This window comes from Perna viridis, chromosome 5 (genome assembly GCF_037379345.1).
Source record: "Perna viridis isolate PV_CMFRI_1.1 ecotype Kerala chromosome 5, ASM3737934v1, whole genome shotgun sequence".
In the NCBI taxonomy this organism is placed as follows: Eukaryota; Metazoa; Mollusca; class Bivalvia; order Mytilida; family Mytilidae; genus Perna; species Perna viridis.
The window spans coordinates 17,930,228-17,952,707 of record NC_142449.1 but is presented as its reverse complement, the minus strand read 5'-3'; the positions used below and the strand labels follow the sequence as shown (position 1 = coordinate 17,952,707).

Here is a 22,480-nt window from a genome sequence, read left to right as displayed (position 1 = left end):
ACATTTTAAACCCAGTTAAACAGGTAAGTGGCTAGGATTTGTGACTCTGCAACATGTAATGAATTATTTCTTCAGATTTTGTCCTTTTTCTTTTTCTCGTTTTATATGTCTGTCTTTTTTGTTGAATTTTGTCTTTTTGTGTTTAAACCCCTAATTCCTTGAGTTACTAGTATGCTATACGGCAATGATAGAATTATAATTCATGATTTCAGACTTTTAAGTCTTGTTTCTGAATTCTGCAGTTAATTTGCTACAATACTGTTTCCACTCCTGTTTTGACTTGATGCTATCATGTGCAAATTACTTAATATGTTCAATCTAAAAGCAGGAGGCCAGCATATCTATCTAGCTATCTATCATCCCGGTCGTCCGTTCGAGCGTTCGTCTTTGTGTCCGTCCGCACTTATACCATGCACAGCTTCTCCGAAGCAGCTGAGTGGAATTCGATGAAACCGTATACAATACTTTCTGTTCATTTTTCAAATGTTACGATGTTTGAAAAGTGACAAAACTTTTTTTCTCTGTATACTGCATATGAACATTTTAAATTACATAGTTGTATCTTTATACTTGTGACTTTGATATAACATTGGGACCAACGACTATTGTATTGATTATTGTCATGTTTACTAATGATATTATTATGTTAGTACTTTATAGCATTGATATGCTTTTGCAATATATTATGTACTCGTCGTTCTAAGAAAGGACAAAAACAATAGACAAATAGAAAGACCTGTTATAAAGAAAACGACAAAAAACTTCTGAAAAGAAAATTAGTATATAGACTTAGTAGTAGTATTTAAAAAATATAAACTAAAACGCGTGCAGAAACTAAAAGTTAACACAGATCAACAGTAACAGATTTATTCATTAACCTTTTATATATTAAACTATATTACAGTTATAGCATTTGAACTAAAACAGTAATATAAAATTCCGTTTATATATCTAATTCCGTTATAACTTCAGAAATTAACATCTTATAAAAATATATATATATATATATCTCATCTAAAAAGTCATCTTGAAAATAACAAAAACATATCCTCACTGGAAAAAAAACAAATGATGATGGAGGTATATAACAAGACACATGCATTTTTCGGCAAAAACATAAAACTCGTACACATCTCGTTCACAGTCTTAGTCATAGAATTTACACACAATCACACCACACTGTCATCATGTTCACTGATATAGAACTTCTTATCCTGTCCCATACCACGAGGGATTGGACCTCTCTGAATGTTCCATCTGTTTTTCTGAAATGAAATTACATTTCATTTAACATTTCATTGTTTTCAAGTATATGAAAATTGCTTTATTGTTGTGGGGTAGGGACAGAGCTAGTAATCAAATACTAACATTTTAAGAGCAGTAATATCTTATGGACTATCGCAGAGAAACACTAACAAGGACTAACATCCCCGCTAACATCTTAGGACTAAGATAATACTAATAAAGGGCTTGTAAATTTGAAAGATATGTCTCGTGCTTAAAAGAGTAGAACACATCATAAATTTTAAATGAAAAACAAGAGACTCGGGGATTCTGAAGACCAGTGCCAGAACCAGTAAGTATTAGTTCAGAAGTATAGAACATCGTAATAACAAAGAATAGTTAATAATAATGTCTATATCTGTTTGTATATTTTTATAAATTTATGAACCAAAAAGTATAAACACCCGAAAAGACTACTCCTATATTCTACGAGTTGTTTTATAGACAAGTGTATAGACGCCTTGATGCTGCATCTGGAGTATACTTTCAGATTTTCTCTTTCTCTCCTAAACTGAGAGATCAGCATACGGAAATAGAAGGCTCGTGCTCGGAGTTCTAAGGCATGACGACCATTTTGTTTTGATGAAACAAACCACATCACTAAGACACTCAGTGGCTTAGCCAGGGCAAAATCAATATGAATTCCATTCGTAGCATGTAAAAGGAAGGTTTATTTCAGTTGGTTTCTATTCCAATTATGTTGAAGCTTTGGCTTCTCGAAATACATAGTAGCTACGCCACTGACACTTGTGACAAAATGCTTAATATCTACGATTGTTGTATATAAAAGCATATTTGTAAAAATGTTTGGGGTGAGGATAGACGCACGCGATGCCTTGAACTTATATGGTTTCGCTTCAGGTGACCTAAATAATAAGTATATTTGTGTTTGTTGAGATGTGGCTTTATTTGATACCTTTTACTACTTTTCAATCAACAATCAGAAGTCTTAGAAAACTTCAACAACCTCAAAGGATCATCTTCCTGAAAAGTGTTAGATATAAAGCATATATACTAAGTGTTAGTAAGCATTAGTGACATAGATGCGGATTGGCACAAATCATAAATCCATCAAGTTTAACAATGTTAGATAACTAGTACAGAATTATGAATGAACAAAGTGGAACCCAGTATAAGTGTTAAAAACAGAGTTGTTGATAACGATTATTCAATAAATATTCATGCATATATGTCAATTACAAGAATACCAAAAGTACATAAGCGTAAAAGGATATCACCTTCCAGTAAAATCTTCCCATAAAAAATGTTAAGGCACATGACAACAATACTAACCGGGTGTCTTGATTGTCCGTTTTCCCTACAATGCGTGCAGCGGCAATGAGGCTTGTAAGGGAGAGTTTTCACCGCAAAGGAGTTCAGAATCGTGGGGAGATCCTACATTTGAAAACATTTTTTCTACCAGCAAACTAGGTCCGATTTATTTAAAATTAAGGAGAGAACATGACAAAGTGGAACCCAGTATAAGTGTTAAAAACAGAGTTGTTGATAACGATTATTCAATAAATATTCATGCATATATGTCAATTACAAGAATACCAAAAGTACATAAGCGTAAAAGGATATCACCTTCCAGTAAAATCTTCCCATAAAAAATGTTAAGGCACATGACAACAATACTAACCGGGTGTCTTGATTGTCCGTTTTCCCTACAATGCGTGCAGCGGCAATGAGGCTTGTAAGGGAGAGTTTTCACCGCAAAGGAGTTCAGAATCGTGGGGAGATCCTACATTTGAAAACATTTTTTCTACCAGCAAACTAGGTCCGATTTATTTAAAATTAAGGAGAGAACATGACAAAGAAAAGTCCCCTGCTAGGGTGTTAAAATTAGATTGACTTGATTAAATTTAATGCATGTATAAGAAGTTAAAAGCCAATGAATGATGATAATATTGGTCCTAAAAAGACAAGATGATTGGTCAAGCATCAATTGAATACAGACACAGAATGCCATTTTTTAAATCGGTATCCTAACGAAGAAAAAGTTTAATGCAGGTATATTTTTTAACCAACTGGATAATGTACATCACATATATTGATATCTTTTTTGTATTAAGTCATATTCAAGTACTAAATAGGGGGTAAAAAGTGGAACAACATTCGACAATTTATACTCATATCCTCTAGGAAATATGTTTTGCTTTGTATGTGAAATATGACAACGTGCAAACCAAAACCTGGTATCAGCAATGATGTTAAAACACAAATGGGTGAAATGAAAACAAATGAAAAGACAGAGAATAAAAAAAAAGCGTGTCAAATTCTCTTACATTTTTGTCGCCTTCTTCAATATTGAAATACAGAAATTGTTTATAATTATTCAAAAGTAATATTATGTTTCCTTGTTTTTGAAGACAAGTCTTCATATAACTTATCTACCATTGTAATGAATATAAAGAAAGACAATATTAATCCATGAAAGCTGTTTATAACAACATCAAAACAATTTAATGACCATGATCAGCAGACATTTAATGATTCTTTAAATATCTCATGCACTGTGCTCAAAGCAATGTGAATTTTAAAGTAAGCAGTGTATCTCTGGTTGGTTGACTATTTTGAAACATGCTCTAATATCAATATCGTATAATTCATCTAGAATAAAATTCAGAGCATGCAAAGATCAGATCTTTCTCTTACTTTAGTACTTAAAATCTAGTAAAAATCGAAGCTGTGTTAAATGCACTGGGACTAAACATCACAAAAGCAAAAACAGCAACCAATATACAAGAAATGACATTACAAAAGCTTGCAAACCAGACACAGATATAAGTAGCAGTTTCTTTTACTTATACAATTGCATTCATTCAACTATTCTATTCCCAAAGATCAAACCGAGGCCTTTTTACATCATGTACTTTCTGACATTATAATGAACTTTTACTTTTTGTTTTGTTCTGTTTTTCAAATTGATCGTGATTTTCGCTCATTTCATCTTCTGGCTAGATTAAACCAAGATCGTTTCATTTCGTTTTCAAATGTTAGGTTTTGTTTGTAATCGATTCCTCTAAATTAACTAAACAATACATGCTCAATACATCAGTACTCATTAATTAGTACCAAATTTAGTTGATTGATATAAGTCTGTACTATATATTGATATGTCATAGGATAATTATACAATACAAGGAGGATTAATATAATACGCGTGATAAAAAAAACTATATCCAACTGAAATACAAAAACTCATTTAAAACTTACATCTTCATCGCTATAATCGTCAACGATAAGCTCTCCATCATCTTCCTGCTTCATCATTTTATCCTCTGGCATCAACTCATCTAACCATTTCAATTCATTCTTTGTGAAGATCCTTTCCATACCCTTCCTGACGAAGCATGTACCCAGCACCATGACCGGGAACACTATGGAGATACTTTTAACAGCCTTAATGGCCCACAAAATGGCCAAACACAAGACTTGGAAAAATGTAAATAGATGGACACGTTTTGTTCTCACGTGACGAAGATACATGTGATCTGGTTGATATTTGGCTGGCATAAACAATATAAGAATTCTATCCATAAACTGGAAACAAAACAATGAAATAGAAATGTTTATGGTAGTCGTTAATAAATACATAATTAAAATTCAACGGCAATTCGAATGTATGAAAACAGTCTGAACTAGCATGTACCAAACTAATTGAATGTAATAGTTTATTGTTCTGTCTGTATACCATTGCTTCTTGGTTTAACATAATAAAGCATGTAAAAATGAAAGTATTTTCTCAATAAATTAACATTTTCTTCTTTTCTTTAAATACCAGTCACATTGCAAGGCCATGCCTTGCAGCTTAAAGCTACAAAGAAAATAATGAGCTAATCATAGAAAAAAGACGGTTTTTATTTACCTGCATTCCTCTTAAAGCTGAAACACCCATGTACAAAAATACACCATATAATACTGGCATGGGAACATACTAAAAAATGGAAAGAAAAAATTGAAAGAACTTGTCTCTCTTTCAACATCCGCTAATAAAAAAAATTAAATGATTACAGAAGGCCGCAAACAAGTTATCAAAATGGGCAAAATGCCGCGATAATGTTCTAATTGTAAGAATCAAACCAATACGTAAAACATCCTGGTTACATCAAACAGTACTCAGAAATGAAAGATATATACCTGTAAAAATTTAGTCATAAATACTGAACAACCATTTAATACAGCAACAACCACTGGTGTCAGCCTCTGTTCCCTGAAGTGTGAAGATGTTAAGTATAATGCTCAACTTACCTAATCGACATAATTCAATTTTTAAACAGTTCAAAAACACCAGAACAACAAATTTATTTCTTAAATACTCCAATCTATATGTATTGCTGTGAGCAAACAAGTACTTTAAGAATTGTTTTTTCTACTAGTCCAATTTTCCTATATGCCCACTTGTGAAATGTATTTGAATATGTTGTAGTTCGAATAAATTACCAGTTTATTGCATGTCTTTTTCATTTGCTAAATGAGATTCACTGTTTTCTCTCTTCTGCCCTTATTATCCAAACCAAAATTAGCAAATTATTCTAGCCACTGTATTACATGATCTCAAGAAACGTGTTTTAAAAATGATTCAATATTTAATGCAAAAAGAAGTCTTTAAAAAAGTTATTAAGGAATGACCTGAGAATTCAAGATCGCTAAAAGTTACCTAATTCCAAGGAAAGCAGGCTTTTCTCCAGGGGCTGAACACTCAGATTCCATCTTTAAACTATTAACATGAGCCATTGATCTGACAGTAGCAGCAACATACCATGGAAGACCAAACAATGAACACACAACAATACATATGGTACAGATGGTAAGATCTAAGTGATACCCACAACCTTTCTGTAAAACAAGAGAAAACATATCTTAATCATCTCCTCAGAATATAAAGTAAAAAGTACTATACATTTGAGAGGTTGATTAAAAGTACTATATATTTGAGAGGTTGATTAATCAACCATTAGTAATAATGCAATATATGAACATGGCATTAAAGCTTGATACCATGACCAACACAGACAACTCACTATCTTTCCTAAGCTAAAGTCAAATAAAAAGATGCAAATTGATAACCTATTACTGAAAATAAAGAACCAAAAGTTTCCTTTACAAAAAAAATCACTCAAAGAAAATAATAGAAGGTTTACAGAAATCTACTACAGCTCGGGGTTCAACTGACATTCAAACACTAAACTTTGGATTCCACACAAATTCTGGCGACCGTGAGAGACTACACAACAAAAAAATGTTGCTAAATACTTTCATACATCAGAATAATCTTACATCCTCATTGTGGAGTCGTCAAGTATTTACCTTCATCTTGTTTTCTTTTCTATTGACAATGACGGCTGTGATCTGTTGGTCCATGAAGATGAGGATAACTGCTACTAAAGCCGGTAGAGCTGTGGCTATATATACCCACCATGGATTCTTTGGACTGTACGGACCAACGAACCATGCACGTTCTAATGTTGGCTGTAAAAAGTTTATAAGACGCTAAAATCAATGTTGTAATGCTGAAAATAACAATAACTACGTATTAAGTATGCTTTTGATTGCTTATGACTATGGATATAATTTCAATTTTTTAATAACTTTACATGGAGTGAAAAGATGTAAGGCTAGGATTTTTTTTTATCTTTCCCACATTCTTCATTAATATAACATTTGCCATATTTTACCCTAATTCTGTCAGGAACGTCAAGTTTGGGGGTTGGTACACCAAGGAATGCGTCCAATCCTACCATGCAACAGATTGAAAGGAAGACGGCAAAATCTCCAAGAGTTTGGCGCACCTGTGAAGAAACAACACAATTTCCTATTTATTTTTCAAGTAAAGGATACATTGTTCGTTTGAACATCACATTAATTCATTGCACTTTAGTAACTGCAATTCATGAACGTTACAAACTGAATTTGCAAGTATTATTTGAATGGACCAAAAATAAATTAATGATAATACTAGCAGTGAATTTACCTTCTGAGGTCACATGAAACGGATACAAGAAGCTCACAGGAACCAGAATCGCTCACCTGGGTAAATATTTGCCTTTCCAGGAGTTGTCCGACAATTTTTAATCAAGCAGACCTTGGCAGAACTTATCATAAAGACAATTTCATCATTGAAAGTTCCTTTCTATTATACTTTTCATGATAGAACTGCTAAAATATATATGTTTTTGCCTTTCAATGGCAATTACTCTAAAAAGAAGTCATCCGACATCTTTGATCCCTGCAGACTTTTGTAGGCCTTGTCATAAGGATCATTCCAGCCGTTGAAAGTTTCTTTCTATCTATTATAGCTTTCAAGATATTGGCTGAAAACTGTAAAAAAGAAACAGTTATTTTTCATCTTTCAAGGGCAACAACTCTTAAAAGGAGTCGCCTGACAACTTTGATCCCTGAAGACTTTTGAAGGCCTTATAATAAGGATCGTTTCAGCAATTGAAAGAGTTTGACTAAACCTTACGTTTTTGAAGACATATGCGATGAACTACTCTCTGACCCCTATGTTCTATTTTTAGTAACAACGGCATTGTTTTTTCGACGGATAAAAAATCCCCACAACGGTTCTATGCAGGATACCCCAAGGAACGTTCAGACTAAGTTTGGTTCCAATTAGTCAAGTAGTGTCAGAGGAGATGCGTTTTGAAACATTGTTAACGACGACGACGGACATCAAGTGATAACAATAGGAATCCTTTAAAGAATACGTCTCAAGCGTAAAAGATAACAAAAGATAACTTACAAATGTTGGGAAAAATGTACTTTGCTTCATGTTGACAAGGGTCCAGGCTACACCAAAGGTACCAACACCAAGAATAAATGACAGGAAGAAGACATTGTCATGATAGACTGTTGTTCCACAGCCGGAACCCTGTAACATGCCACCGATTCCTTCACAGACGTCTTTATTTACAAGGGTCCAGTTGACAGCTTTGCCCATAGAGGTGTTCATTACATATCCTGCGCTCATATCAATATTTGTCATGTTTTCGAAGGCAATGGTCTGATTTGGGGCAACACAGTAGCAAGTATAGTCTAGTGGAATTTCAGGATGCGTGTTAAATGGATGCGTTCCAGATATAGCGAATATTTTACTGAATGATTCCACTATAAATATAATAGAAATCAAACAGGCAAAACTTTCTTCTGTGAACCTCGTGATATATCGTACTAATGCACTTAAATCGAACGCAACCATCACCATAAGGATGATTGCACACCACAGTCCAATCAAGCAACGGAACGAAAAGAAATCCCAACCATTATCTCTGCAAAGTAATAAAATGCAAGTCAATACTCAGTACACGAAGTTTTTAGTTTAGGTTTGGGTGCAAGTCGACCAAAGCTATATTTTGGTGCTCGAAGCATCAAAAATGTAAGTCTGATTTCTATTTTTATGAATAATTAAGCACTCACAGAGGTCTATCATATACTTGAGAACTATTTTGCCATACATTCCCCCCAAGCATATATTTTACTTCAGGTTAAAATCCGAGTTTGAAGTCATAATAGAAAATGTCATCTGTACTATTCCCGGCACTACGGTTCAAGTAATTCTTCAGAGCATTTCACTGTTGTTAAAAACTATGCACAATTACCCTGTCAAAATGGTTTTTATCGACAAGTTCATGTTGGAAAGAGGAATAATCCTAAATCAAATAGTGCTAATTTTTTTAGGTTATTTGAATAATTGAAAATGCGAATCTAATTCACTAGAATTTGTGTTAATAACGTAATTTAAACTATTCCCTGTTCATGCTATGATAATAAAAACAACAAAGACAAAAAAACAAATTTACGTTACGAGTGGGTTATTTTAAGTACAAGTAGAACAGGTAACTTACCGACACATGTTATATATAATAATCTCCAATACAAGAACCGGTCCAGTACTGCCCATTATGATTAAAGGTTGCCCACTAAACAAAGCCCACGTTAAATTGACAAAAGCCACAGCAACTATACATTCCATAGTACCCTGTAAACCAACATTCATACCTCAAGTCAAAAATTAAATTCAGAAATGTATTTTTAAATATATTCATTTCTATTTATTGCTTTCTAGCATAGAACGTCTTCGAATGTTGACCATTTCTAAGTTAAGAAGGATAATAAATTTTGAGCTTGAATTTTTTAAACTGGATTATAAAGATGAACAAATATAGGTTAGGTTAAATAATGTCCAAAATTCTACCCAACACAATTAAAATTAGACCTGTCAATTCTTCATTTCAGTCACTGCATGTAGGATCTAACAACACTTCATTCTATTTTCTGATAACCTTTTTAGAATCCTCTTTGAATAATGCTTTCAGATTCATGGAAGATGAATTTTGATTGGCTGATATGAAAGGTCATCAGAACAGAAAGTTGAATGAAGTGTTGTTAGATCCTACATGCAGTGACTGAGTGGAAAAATCGATAGGTCTAACTTTCATATGATTGAAATACTACCATATATCTTGTTCAGCCCCAATTTTAATTTTTTTTAATAGTACTATGTCACACATCTTAAATTCTAATTATACTTTTGCACATTTATCTAGGCTGTATTGAACGGATAACATGTTAGTTTTTACATTTTTCACTGCACTGTTGGAAATTATCACGAAGTTAATTAAATCATTTTTATTTTCCCCTAAAGATTCCTCCAACGGAGGAATATACATACAGACAATCTTACCATTGTTTGGTTAGTTGCTTGACCAAGTAATGCTCCAAACGTGATGTTTGGCGTTAATGTTGCTAGGTACATGAACAGAATAGACCCTAAACACTGCACGTGTAAACCATCTTTAAAATCTTTTAAATAGAACGGCAATTTTCTTTTAACATCTTGTACCAATCCTCCAAATATCCTTAAATGACAGTTAAAGAGACAATAGTATAGTACACACTAATATAACACATCAGCCAGAGTCAATAGTATAGTACACACTAATATCACACATCAGTCAAACAGAGACAATAGTATAGTACACACTAATATCACACATCAGTCAAACAGAGACAATAGTATAGTACACACTAATATCGCACATCAGTCAAACAGAGACAATAGTATAGTACTCACTAATATCGCACATCAGTCAAACAGAGACAATAGAATATTACACACTAATATAACACATCAGCCAAACAGAAACAATAGCAAATTATACGCTAACATCACACATCAGTCAAACAGAAACAATAGCAAATTATACACTAATATCACACATCAGTCAAACAGAGACAACTGTATATAGCATACACTAACATCGCACATCAGTCGTGAAAACATCATCAGCTCTTAGAATCTTTTAAGAATCAGGCAATGTGTGGCACGTTATTTTTTTTCAATTTGATCGGTTTGCCTCAAAGGAGAAGGTTCGGTAAGGCCCTATTTTGGCCCCAATATTCAACGTTTTTGAAAGATTTGTTTTGGTCTATGCTAGTTTATTTCTTTGAAAGGATAATGGATTTAGTAAATACATTTCAGTCGATTTTGGCGATATCATGAATGTTTTTTGACATTATAACGGTCAAAATGAACACATTCAAGTAAAATCTTCAATTTTGTTGCATTTTTGCACATGTTTTTCGATGGTTTCTGCCTAAAACGGGAGTGGCCGCATCCGTGTTTATCCGAAATATATATACATCTTACAATACTCCACAAAATATATAAAGATCAAGAATGAACACGCATGCGGCCACATTTGTTTTTCACAAAAACCGTCAAAAATATGCTGAAATATTAAAATTTTATGGATTTTTCATCATTAAGGCAATTTTGTTGGTGCTAAATGACGGATGCTTTTCTATTTTGTCCTAAATCTTATTTAACTAGCTGGTGTAAACACTTATGTTTACAAAAACGATAAAAATCTTTATTATGAACAATTTCAAATTTAGAGGCCAAAATTGGCTATAACCGAACCATCTCCTTTATTCAATACATCTAGAAAACAACCAAAAAACTTGTGACGAAGATATTTTTTAAAGGAAAAAAAAGTATTTTTCCCACTATTTTTCCATAATGCATTTCATCTAAATTTGACCTATCAATATCTCAGACGAGGGCAAACTTTACAAATCTTTGATGGTTAATTCTGGATGTTATGACCGAGAAGTACTCAATAATATTTTAATTCAAAATGGCATTCGTTGCCAGTAGCTTAAAACATCGCCCATAATACTAATAGTTAATAAAGTAAATTGAATACTAACCTCCCTGATCTGATTAAGCTTGGGTCTTCTCCGTGTTCTTCTTGCTTAACTTCAGAGAGAGTTCTTTCTAGAAAGGGGACAGACTTACGTTGCTCCTACGAAACAAAAACACGAGAATATATATATATATATATAGGTCTGAAAAATTCCCAACGATGTTAGAAATGTCAAATTTGCGATGCAAATTTTTGGTCGTCCCCTCCGCGGGACTCGAACTCGTACCGCTGTGACATCTATGGCAACAACGCCTGCACAAACTCCAGCGCCCTAGACCACTCGGCCAGCTAGGTTATGTAAAAATGAAGCTTTCGCTGGCCGGGTCATTTCTCCTCGTAGGATTAATCTAGGGGTGTAACTGAGAACACGATGTATGGTAGTACGGGACAGCTCATTTATGTGTTATTATGTAGGATAGAGGGTCAAATTAATGTACTTAGTTGCATTTGTGAAGTCTAAAAAGTGAAAGAAAAAAATCAATAAAACACAAACGTCCTCTGTTTTCAATGATGTGATTTATAAACTGTGATGACATCCTGGTAATGTTTCTGAGATTCTATACAATATTTTGGACGTAATAGTGCTCTAGAAGGATCAACAGGTTGATGTAATGAATATCTATATTGTTGTTATACCTGTGATGGCACTTTAGTTGGTGGCTCCAGACGAATTTTAGGATCCCATTGGCCTGGTGGAAGAATTGTTACTTGGTCCAAGAACTCATCGATTGCGTGCATTATATCATCTCGAGATTTCGCTTTGTAGGCAACTTCAGAGAAAATCTGTGGAAGCAGACAGTTGTTGGTGTAAAACAAACATTATGACAATATAAAAGACAATCTTAAAGTAGGAAAATCCATAAAGAAGAAAACGTCGACAATTTTGGTCAGAACACATAAAAATACTATCTGCATATGTCTTTGTAATAACTACACGGTTCGCATAAAAGTATTTTGTCTCAATTGTGAGAGGTAAAAAAAAATTGTCAACTATTAGAATAAAATCAATAAATCAAGAAAATGTAATTTAAATGACTGATAAACGTTTATTTTTTTAAATTCACCTAAAAATATCAATGCCACAAGCTTTACATCTTCAACCATCATACTCCGACATAGCCCGCCCTATTTATGTTTCGTTAACTATCATGATGGTCATACCCCGCCACATTTCAACATCATCAACTATCATTCCCAGACTTAGCCCTGCCCTATTATTGTCTGGCAAACCATTATGACAAAACCACACCCTTTCTCACCTCATCAACCATCATAGTAGACATAGCTCTTCCTATCTCAAATGTATGACCTTCAACACTTGGTGGGGCAAGATGGATGAAAATAAATCTGGTAGGTAATGGAACTTCTGTAATGTCACCAAGAAATCTGGCTTCAGATAATCTTACAAAGGCAGTAATCGGTTCCTTCAGTTCGTTTAATTCACCAACCCAGACGTTCGACACTTCTGCTCCCTCGGGAATCTTTCTCATAAAAGGTTTGTTAAGCTGAAATGCAAAAAATGTAAATAACTTTTTTGCTTTAAACAAAAACAACCCTTCCTGCTTTAAAACTTGCCGTTTCAACTGCAATTTAAATGAAACTATAAGAATAAATCAAATGCGACATAAAGAAGAACTTAATTGCACCAATCCCCTTCTGTACAGATGTCTTATTGTAGAGGTCTTGAATGAATGTAATTGTAGCTGTGTAAAACTTGCCTTAACTAAAGGTGAAGTTTCGTGTGTGTCATCATTGATGTCTCTACCATTGGACAAATTCCTCGGTAATGAACTCCTCCTTCGTCCCTGCTCGCCTCCGACCGACCTTCTACGCTTAAGGTGAGGATGAACATGCCTCATCAATATGGCAGATCTTACAATGTTTCTGACATTTTCTGTTAAGTTGTTTGTTTTTGCTAATTCAGCCAGGATCATATCTGCAATAAATGATTTTGATACGTTTGTCTCTGTCATCTAATGGCGCTGTTGAAAAAGATGTTTGCATTTGTATGTCCTTATAAAGAAATTCGTTGAACAATGATAGAATTTTTTTTCTTTTAACATGAGATGAGATATTACATAGCCATGCTATTACAGTCCTCAAAAGATGAAGGTTTTGAATTTATTTTTAAAGGTATCATTTCACAGTAGATGTTAGTGGAGTAGTGATAGAAACTGTTACTTCGATCAGAAAATTGATTGGTCTTGAAGCACGAGCGTCACTCAAGACATAAAACGAACCTGAATTAAATATGAAGATCCAGAAGTTTTAGCAATACAATTTTTTTTTATGAAACCTACCAGCTAGTTGTGGTATGCTTTTGCCTTCACATTCTAGCATCATTGCTCCCATTGCCATCTGAGACTTCAATTCAAACACATTATGTAGGGTTACTGAGGCCACGTGGGGTTTTGACCATCTTTTACCATTTTCTTCAACATCCTCTTCATACTTTACCCATCTACAATATGGTAAAACATCCCGTTATTCAGAAATAAATTCCGTACGATTGCGGCTTTACCGCATAATGATACAGTGTATAAGAGGTTCGTTTTTCATTTAACCGTTTCAGTTTGTGGTTGTCGCAATTGGTTTGTTGCTTTGGTTTTAGTTTGCAATTACATATTTCATTTGGTCAGATCCGACCTGTGGTTGTATCTTTAATAAATATACGGATTACACATTTTGTTTTGTTCTATGCTAACTCTAAGTTCCAGATATTATAGTACTTGTTCGTTGTAAGAACAATTTTAAGTATACTATAAATTTAAGGTTAGTTGAAGGAAGCTGACAATTCGAGTTTGACTATTTTTCTCTCCTTTTTTAAATCATTGGCTTACCTGGCAGATTCTCTCCAAACAATATCATCATCTTTTTGTGTGATGGTATCAAGCTGACAAAAGACCACGTGGGTTTCATCCGTATTTTGGTTGAGTAGACCTTGAATGAATTCAGTCACAGTCCGACTTCCTGTAAGAGTAGAATTCTCAATGTAAATATTTGTGTTTGTCTGACAAAACTTTTGAATTTTCAAAGACGTTTTAAGATTTAATATTTTGGTACAAAGAAACAATGTGGTATCACTGGTATTCCATTGAACGTCTGAACTTATATTTGTCGCTTCTCCAAACGTCTATGTTCATGCACCGTTTGAAAAAAAACAAAGCCCAAATTCATTATCATATTATCGCCCGCATCAATACTGAGATATAAGATATACATTACTATAGGTTACAAGTTACGACAAGTTATCGCCCGCATCAATACTGAGATATAAGATATACATTACTATAGGTTACAAGTTACGACAAGTTATCGCCCGCATCAATACTGAGATATAAGATATACATTACTATAGGTTACAAGTTACGACAAGTTATCGCCCGCATCAATACTGAGATATAAGATATACATTACTATAGGTTACAAGTTACGACACAATTAGACCAGTATGACGAAATAAATGTAACAAATTTGAAGACTTACGTAATGTACCCAGAATAACATAACGTATTTGTTTAAGATTCTACATTTAAGTTGTTAATCCTAAATTTGATATCAGCACCCTAGTAGACAAATAAATCAAGCTAATCTCACTAATATCTCTGATAGTGCTCATGCTTACACAGCATTAATTGTCTAATGACTGGTATGACTCTTGAATGAATACAATAACTACTTTTAGGAAACCCAGTTAGAATAAATGTAAAGCAGGGATGTGAATGAATGCAACTAAACATTAATTGCCCGACTTTAGCCTTGAGCGTGAAATAGGTCTCGTACTTCATCGCCAGTAAAGTCGGTTTCCTGCCGCAAACGGTGGATCTAACGGGATTTAGTGAAGTTACTCGAACATTTTTTACGCGCTTTCTTCAAGTCCTTGATGTTTCATCACAAAGGATTGATGACCGCGATAACATATCAACAACTTGCTTCTAAGTATATCTCATATATCTGAACGATTTTACTATCTAAGGAATTCACCAGTACAACCCCGTCAATAAATGAGAACAGTTTTAGTAGGTCTCAAAATAAACACACAGAGGGAGAATCAGAAAGATGACAGTGGTTTGTACAATCATCGGCATCTGTGTAGAAACTGCGTTTTGTCCTTTCATTGAATTAAAAGGGTCCAAGGCGTAATCGCCAATAAAAAAAAACGATGCACTGGGTCCATACAAAATAAGAAGAAAAATTCATCCATTTAGGAACGCATGCAAAATTTGCGCAAATATGGTCCGAAGGCATGTAGTGTAAGGAACATTTTGCGTAACTTGTTTACAAAAAAAGGTGTGAGCATGCCTTTACTTTCGGGTATTTGTTCATTTTAATCATAATTTTTATTTAGAAATTGACTGTTTATGACAAACATTTTTTAACTGAGTTTCAGTTCTTACAAATGAATTCATTAAAAAAAATGCGTTTCCCTTTGCAAGGTTTTTAAGTGGAGTCATACTTTAAAAGAGTACACGAAAAGTTACGTAATGTGCTCGTTGGGGGTATCAATGCAAACACTATATAAAAGAATTTGGTCAATATAGATTATGCATTTACTCGAATTCCTTGGTGGGGAAAATATGAACTGCTATTTAAAAATAGTGATTCGGGGTTGATTTTGTAATTTTAATCCAATGAGACTTCAAGGTTAATTCATTCTTCCTAGTCAAATATTTTAGAATTTCTTGTGCACCCCGCTGATCGGACTGTTTCACCTTAATTGTATACAATGATTAAAAACCAAATAGATGAGCAAACAGAAGAAAATTTGTACAATTTTGTAGAAACTTGGGAGTGATAACAATGTTTACATAAGACAACCCGATTATTGGAACATGACAACATAGGAGCATAAATTGCAGTTTATCTCGTATAGTGCTGTTGAATGGAGTACATTGGGGCTAAAAGGTGAACCCCATCTTAAACTTATTTAAAGATATAAGTAACCTATTAAAACAAACCCTTGACATTTAATGCAAACTTAAAAACAAAAAAGTGGCGTATTGATAACGTTTGATTATAAGGTTATATTAATAGAAAGCCATATAAGGCGCGGGGAAATGACAGGCGGACAGATGTATGGACGGAATGGCATTCAAAAGGACAATCTAATTTTGAACATTTTAAATGTAGTACTAATCCATACAAATTTCTGACACATCAAATGCAAAGTGCAAGTTCCATGTTCAGTCTATATATTTTTTTATCTCAAAGTAGATCTACAGCTATTTCAGAATTAGAAATAAAACTGAATGTTGTGGGATTTTGACATGCATAAATTATGACTACGGGTTTGTGGGGTTGCTCATTTCCTTTAAATCATCCGTGCGTTTCATTTCGGCATTTTAATGGTATAAAATCCGTCCACTTGTTATATTCATAGCACATTCTTATGTTGTTAGGAGTAGAACCTTGGGACCTAATGGACACACTTAATGTTTTACTAATATACTAATCAAGGGACATTTTGGGGAAGATAATGATAAAAGAGTCGAGAGAGGCACGTGTAAAGGACAAGTTTGGAAGCCACTCGCCGCCAAACTCACCATTTCAATATTTGGACTTTTTATGCAAGAAAACCCGATTAAAACTTTGCAATGTTGCGAAATTTGGTATACGTATTTACAAAGGGCTTCACTTGTTTTTGGTAAGTTAGCAAAAATACCGAATGAAGCAATAATACATTGAAATAATACATTGCAAATCAGCTAAAATTAAGGTTTCTCAATATCATAGCTAGTGTTTGGCCGCGGACATTTTTTTTCCATCATGCAACTTGGTTGTGATCTTGCTAATGCGTCAGTTATTTTTTTTCTTGTTGGCAAAGTAAGAGTGCATAAGTAAAAGTAAGATGCCCTTCTATTCCTATGAAACCGTTAACATTCAGATAGCCTCCCTTGACTTTAGGTTTGATATGAAAGTTAACAAAAGATAACTACAATTTATTAGCTATATATACAGGTGGATATTTTAATATTAAACTTTTAGCTTAATCTTTAAATAATCATTACATAATTCTTATCTGTCTGACCTTGATCTCTGTTCTCACCTTATTAGGTCAACGTTTATATATCGACATAACTAGACTCTTTTTCAATAACACCCCGGTCAGGAGTATATATCAGAGCAATAAGGAATTTCCTAGTCAATTAACACTAATGGGCTTCCATATAATAAAAATTAAGTCTGAGTTAAGCCACTTTTAAAATAAGAGTTAATCGAGATGATCAAACAGCTTAATTTCTAATAATAGAAAACCTTGTACTATCAACTTAAAAGTCTGCTCAAACTTTTTTTAATAAAGATAGAAAATCAGGAAGTACAAAATGATTGGAAACGATTCTTGATATTGTTAAAATCCAATGAAAGGCGACTTGCATTTTGGGTGATAAAAAAGTAAATATTTTTTTTGATATCAAAACGGACAATTCGGAAAATACTAATTTTCGCAGAATTTGATGCTATGGATTCCAATAACAAAATATCACTTCTTTCAATTAATTTCAGTTTTTTTTTTTATGAAATACATGCATCTGAATTCAACATTCCAAACAAATAAAAACACAGGTGGTTCGTTTCTCTTTTTTATAGGTATACTATGTTTCTCTATATTTTAAGGTTTCAAAATCAATCACAATTTAAGAGTGAAACGAGTAGAAGAAACGGACACCTGGCAACAAAGCCACATTCGATATTGTTTCTTTGTATGCAGTTGCGACGACGTCGCTTTAGTAATCATGTTTACACCCAACGTACATACTTTAACACATCTACAAAAAAAAAAACAAAAAACAAAAAACAAAAAACAAAAAAAAACAAATATTTAAAAAGTAATAAAATGTAAATATACATACTATGCCTGTGGCTGAGAAGTTCGCCATTTGCAGGTTCGCTGTTCATATTGAGGAACTACTGTTACTATGTTGTGCAGTCTTCCGTCTGTAAATCAAATATTTAAAAATAAAAGGTTACCTCGCACCGGAAAAGGCCACTTTTAGAAGCACGTTGACGTTCTCCGGGAAAATAAACGTTCTATGTACGGGGGTCACTGCGACGGGGGTTAAGCAGTATGTTCATGTGGTTAAAAAAACATAAAAAGAAAGTTCTATGCAAGATTTATATCGTTATATTGTTAAGGGGTTTTATCTTTTATTTTTTAATTGTTTAAATATTCTACTTACCCTTCTCAAAACACAGTTCTGACCTCCAGAAATACTAATATTTTTGTGATAATAATTTGCTACAACACTATTGTCCGTAAACGTTGCTTGACGATACAACATAAGTTGCATCAAACCAAAATCTTAAGAAAGAAACCAGCGATTACTACCCAGGGAAGGCCGGTACTGTCCCTGCTTGCGGAATAGGTATAAAAGTAGTGGTTAGCTGACTTAAATATTATATCTAAAGTGTTATCTTGGACATTCCTGATTGGCGAAGTAATACACAACGATGATAAATGGCTACTTTTTTTATGTATAACCTCGCATTAAGTTCCGATTAAATTAGTAGATTAACAGTCATAAAAGACAAATTACATTTTTGTTTATTAAGTACATGTATGTTCATACTTCATATGAATACAAATATAATCCAAATATGAAACACATTCATTAACTCATGAAAAATAGTCATTTTGGAAGATAAACGACGGAAAAACTGCAAAGAAAAATAGAACGATTGAATCGCTAATTAAAGGATTTTATGTGTTACTGAACCACGCGAAATAAAAAGTGCAAACCACATTTGATTGATAATAGAAATAATAGTCATGAAAACAATAAACTAAAAAAGCACCGACTACAGCCTGTTTTTGTCGTTCAATGCTTATTAAACGAATTACAAAAACCCACGTCATTCCGTATAAAATAAAAGATACAGTTAAATTTGTATAGAAGTTAACCTTTTTGTAACTAATTGTTTCATATCAACAAAACCTATGAAATATCAACAACTACTTCAATTCAACGTTATAAAGAACGGTATTCAAATACCCTTTGTATTCAATAGACTTCGTCTGGAATCCTCTGAATGAAGTAAAGATTGTGCAGAAAAGATACTAATAAACATTTGACATTTAGTTATTTATTTACCTTTAAATTAATGATAAATTTTATAGATTTAACGATAATTTTCATTTTGATTCTTTGCAAGGCGTTAGTAATTGTTAATGATGCATTTTCTCAAGATGTGATAAGTAGACCGTACCAGTTCAAGCCATCTACATTAATTCCATATCAAACTCTGGAAGAAATCTATGAACATCAAGAAATGGTCTGATCATAGTTCAGTTTACCGAAACGCTGTTAGTATCCTTTAAGATGAAAATGGTATATTTCCATTATCACAGACATACAACGTAGTAGACCAGCTATTTTTTCTGTTTCAGTTTTTGATGGTCAAACTGTCTGCAATACAAGTCCACAAAGCGAAAACACTATGCTGGTGGTACTCAATATTAAGTCATCAATGACCATGTGCTATTTAAATATATAAATACGTACTCAATAGATATGATTATCCTATGAGGCAAAGTTGTTATATGCAGTTTGCATATCAGACTTGACAGAATCAAAAGACCGAATCAATTAACTCTTTTCTTATATAGGTACGTGTAAGCAGACATGGGCTGGTCATTTAGTAAGATGTAATCAGGTTTCTTACTCCAAGCTATAATAAAAAGCAACATAAGTCACGGTACGAAATAACCTCTAAGTGCAAAAACTCATTCGGATATCAACAAGGACGGTCATCTCAAAATTCAAATAAATGACGCATAAAAAAGAAGTATGTCACACTGTGCTTACTAATTACTATTACTGAATGTGTCCATATCAAGTTAAAAGTTATCTATATCTCATGTCTAAGGTTACTGTTCATTTGATGGTTTCAAATTTTGGTGGTCAAGTGAAGGTGACCTTGGAAACTCCTTGAAGGTCGTTGATGACTTTGAAAAATACTGATTACCCATAGAAATACATCCAAAGATAAGGTTTAAGCTTTTTCGTTAGTATCAACTTACGTTCTGTGGTTATTTAAATTAAGTTTTAATTCTACCCTCTAAAACCCTCTAATATTTCTCCATTACATTTCATCTTGTTCGTAATTCAATGCTCCTGAAATTGATCACTGTCTAGCTCAAATAAATACTTGGCGGAGTTTAGTTTCTTCCATAATGTCTGTTATCTCAGGACAGAAAAGAAAAGACAAAGGCAAGTTCTAACGTGAAACCGTAGACAGCAGTCTTTGTGGGAGAGGTATTAAGTAACTTGGTCACCAGAAATATAAAACCTGAAATAGGAAGCACTACACGAGACAAAATCAAATAAATATTTATAGAAAATATTTATAATTAGTAAATTTTTAATAAAACGCAAAATTTCGTAACTACGGCTGAAGTAAGGAAAAAGTAGTCATGGCGCTATTTGTCAATCCTGCCTTAGAACAACATGATCGCTGCGAGTAAAAATAAAAGAAAATGTGAGACGTGAAACCTTCACCAAATATACCTAGTATATATACTGAGTTAATATAAAGTATATTGTATGACGGAATTATATATTCCTTGCTGCATTGGCCCAATAAATCTTGATTAAAGCAGTTTCAATTTAGTCACTGGAATGTTTTTCCAATGAGCTGTTTTATACAATACAGAGTATTAACCGCTGAATCTCTTAAACAGTTCCCTGAGCGATTTCAAGTTTCAACTGTGTTTTACTGTTATACATGTTTTTACAATAAGGTCGCGTTCGTTTTACCCACAACATCTCATGAAATTCGATTGGGTTCAAAGTGCTATGGATACAAATTTCTGAACATTAACAAGATTTTGGTAACACAAACAGTAATTTAGGGAAAAAATAACAAACTTTGAAGTCGTTTTAGTGGCATTTTTAGAAATCCTTTCTCATTGATATATTGTATATTGAAAACATTTTCTCTTTCTGTACACCTGTGCACATTATAGTGCGGAAATATCGATAATGTAGTTGGTTAAAAATACGTGACGGTTTATATCTGCGTATTAGGAGTTGTGGATCACGAGGCTATGAGGTAACGGAAAGCTAGATATTTAATTGCGTACAGGTTAATTATAATTAAAGTAATCCAGACATACCCCTTTTGGGGCACTTCTAGGATAATTGGTCGAACGACAGAGGCCCCAGTTTTTATAGTCAACACCTCTAACTTACCTTTAAGTTCTATTTTGACAGAATGCTTGAAGCTGAATGGTGTTCATTCGTTTTCAGTTCATGCTCATAAATTGTTCACCCGTATTCACGTCCCACACATTCCGTTTCTAAAACAACCCACTCGCAATCTTTTTTTATCGGCGAAAAATGAATATTGCTACATATCATTTCCAGTCCAATAGAACATTAACCAATCGACAATCGACTATCTATAATTCACAAAATTTCAAAATATGTACGGTCTGAATTTGCGTATATTAAAAAAATACTATGGTATATATCACTTACCATAAAAATAAACATAAACTTTATCAATAATACGAAAAAGTCAAACAATATCTATAAACCGCATATGTTGCAGATCAAATTCAACCTGTTAATTTGATAGGGAATAAATTTCAGCGTTCTGGAGGATTAGACATGTTATACACGTTATAAGTCTTACATGCTAATTAACAAAATACATATTGGAAAGGAAATCAAAAAAGTTTTACACGTTGAAAGTTACAAATAATACAGGACGCTGGGTATGGACATAATTGTCCTCAGTGACCTTTCCTTGACCTCTTGTACTACGCTTTCGGCATTATGGTACTGTCTACAAACGTTTATTTTGATCTGTTTTTGTCCTTTATCCCTTAATTTCTCTTATCTGTTGAATTTAATTGTCAAATTGGATATCCTATATATAAGAAAGTCGTCTTGAAAATGATATGTATGAGAATTTAATGGGGCTTAAATTAACCTTCAAATTTCACATACGGTTGTTCTTTTTATGCTCTTGTAATTTTA

At 33.4% G+C, this 22,480-nt stretch overlaps 1 protein-coding gene across 8 annotated transcripts; it reads right to left on the bottom strand.

The window, feature by feature from the left end:
• Positions 1-853: 853 nt before the first annotated feature.
• On the bottom strand, positions 854-22,001 carry LOC148616350 (electroneutral sodium bicarbonate exchanger 1-like). 8 transcript variants are annotated; one of them, XR_015922162.1, is made up of 19 exons: positions 20,000-20,135; positions 18,350-18,434; positions 14,339-14,468; positions 13,799-13,959; positions 13,217-13,434; positions 12,758-13,003; positions 12,135-12,281; positions 11,503-11,597; positions 9,974-10,148; positions 9,135-9,268; positions 8,033-8,558; positions 6,966-7,079; positions 6,598-6,759; positions 5,948-6,126; positions 5,428-5,500; positions 5,156-5,224; positions 4,504-4,830; positions 2,578-3,028; positions 2,201-2,268 (listed from the first exon to the last, which is right to left on the bottom strand). XR_015922162.1 is itself a non-coding variant. In XM_088583283.1 (18 exons), exons 2-18 carry the CDS (start codon positions 18,393-18,395, stop codon positions 1,170-1,172), a joined length of 2,898 nt encoding a protein of 965 aa, XP_088439409.1. In that variant the 5' UTR covers positions 18,396-18,434; positions 20,000-20,134; the 3' UTR covers positions 854-1,169. The 8 variants fall into 8 exon arrangements, 7 of the variants coding, with proteins under 7 accessions (XP_088439409.1, XP_088439408.1, XP_088439407.1 ...); XM_088583283.1 differs by lacking the exons at positions 2,201-2,268; positions 2,578-3,028 and adding an exon at positions 854-1,265 and having other exon boundaries at positions 20,000-20,134; XM_088583282.1 differs by lacking the exon at positions 20,000-20,135 and adding an exon at positions 21,977-22,001 and having other exon boundaries at positions 2,201-3,028.
• Between the last annotated feature and the right edge of the window lie 479 nt (positions 22,002-22,480).

Excerpts from the sequence above, each read along its gene's own strand:
- LOC148616350 (XM_088583282.1), bottom strand. The coding sequence starts at position 18,395 with ATGAACAGCGAACCTGCAAATGGCGAACTTCTCAGCCACAGGCATA. Across the intron at positions 6,760-6,965 it reads ACGTTCCTGACAGAATTAGG|CCAACATTAGAACGTGCATG; the intron begins GTAAAATATGGC and ends AACTTTTTACAG. Across the intron at positions 5,225-5,427 it reads TTATGACTAAATTTTTACAG|TATGTTCCCATGCCAGTATT; the intron begins GTATATATCTTT and ends TCCATTTTTTAG.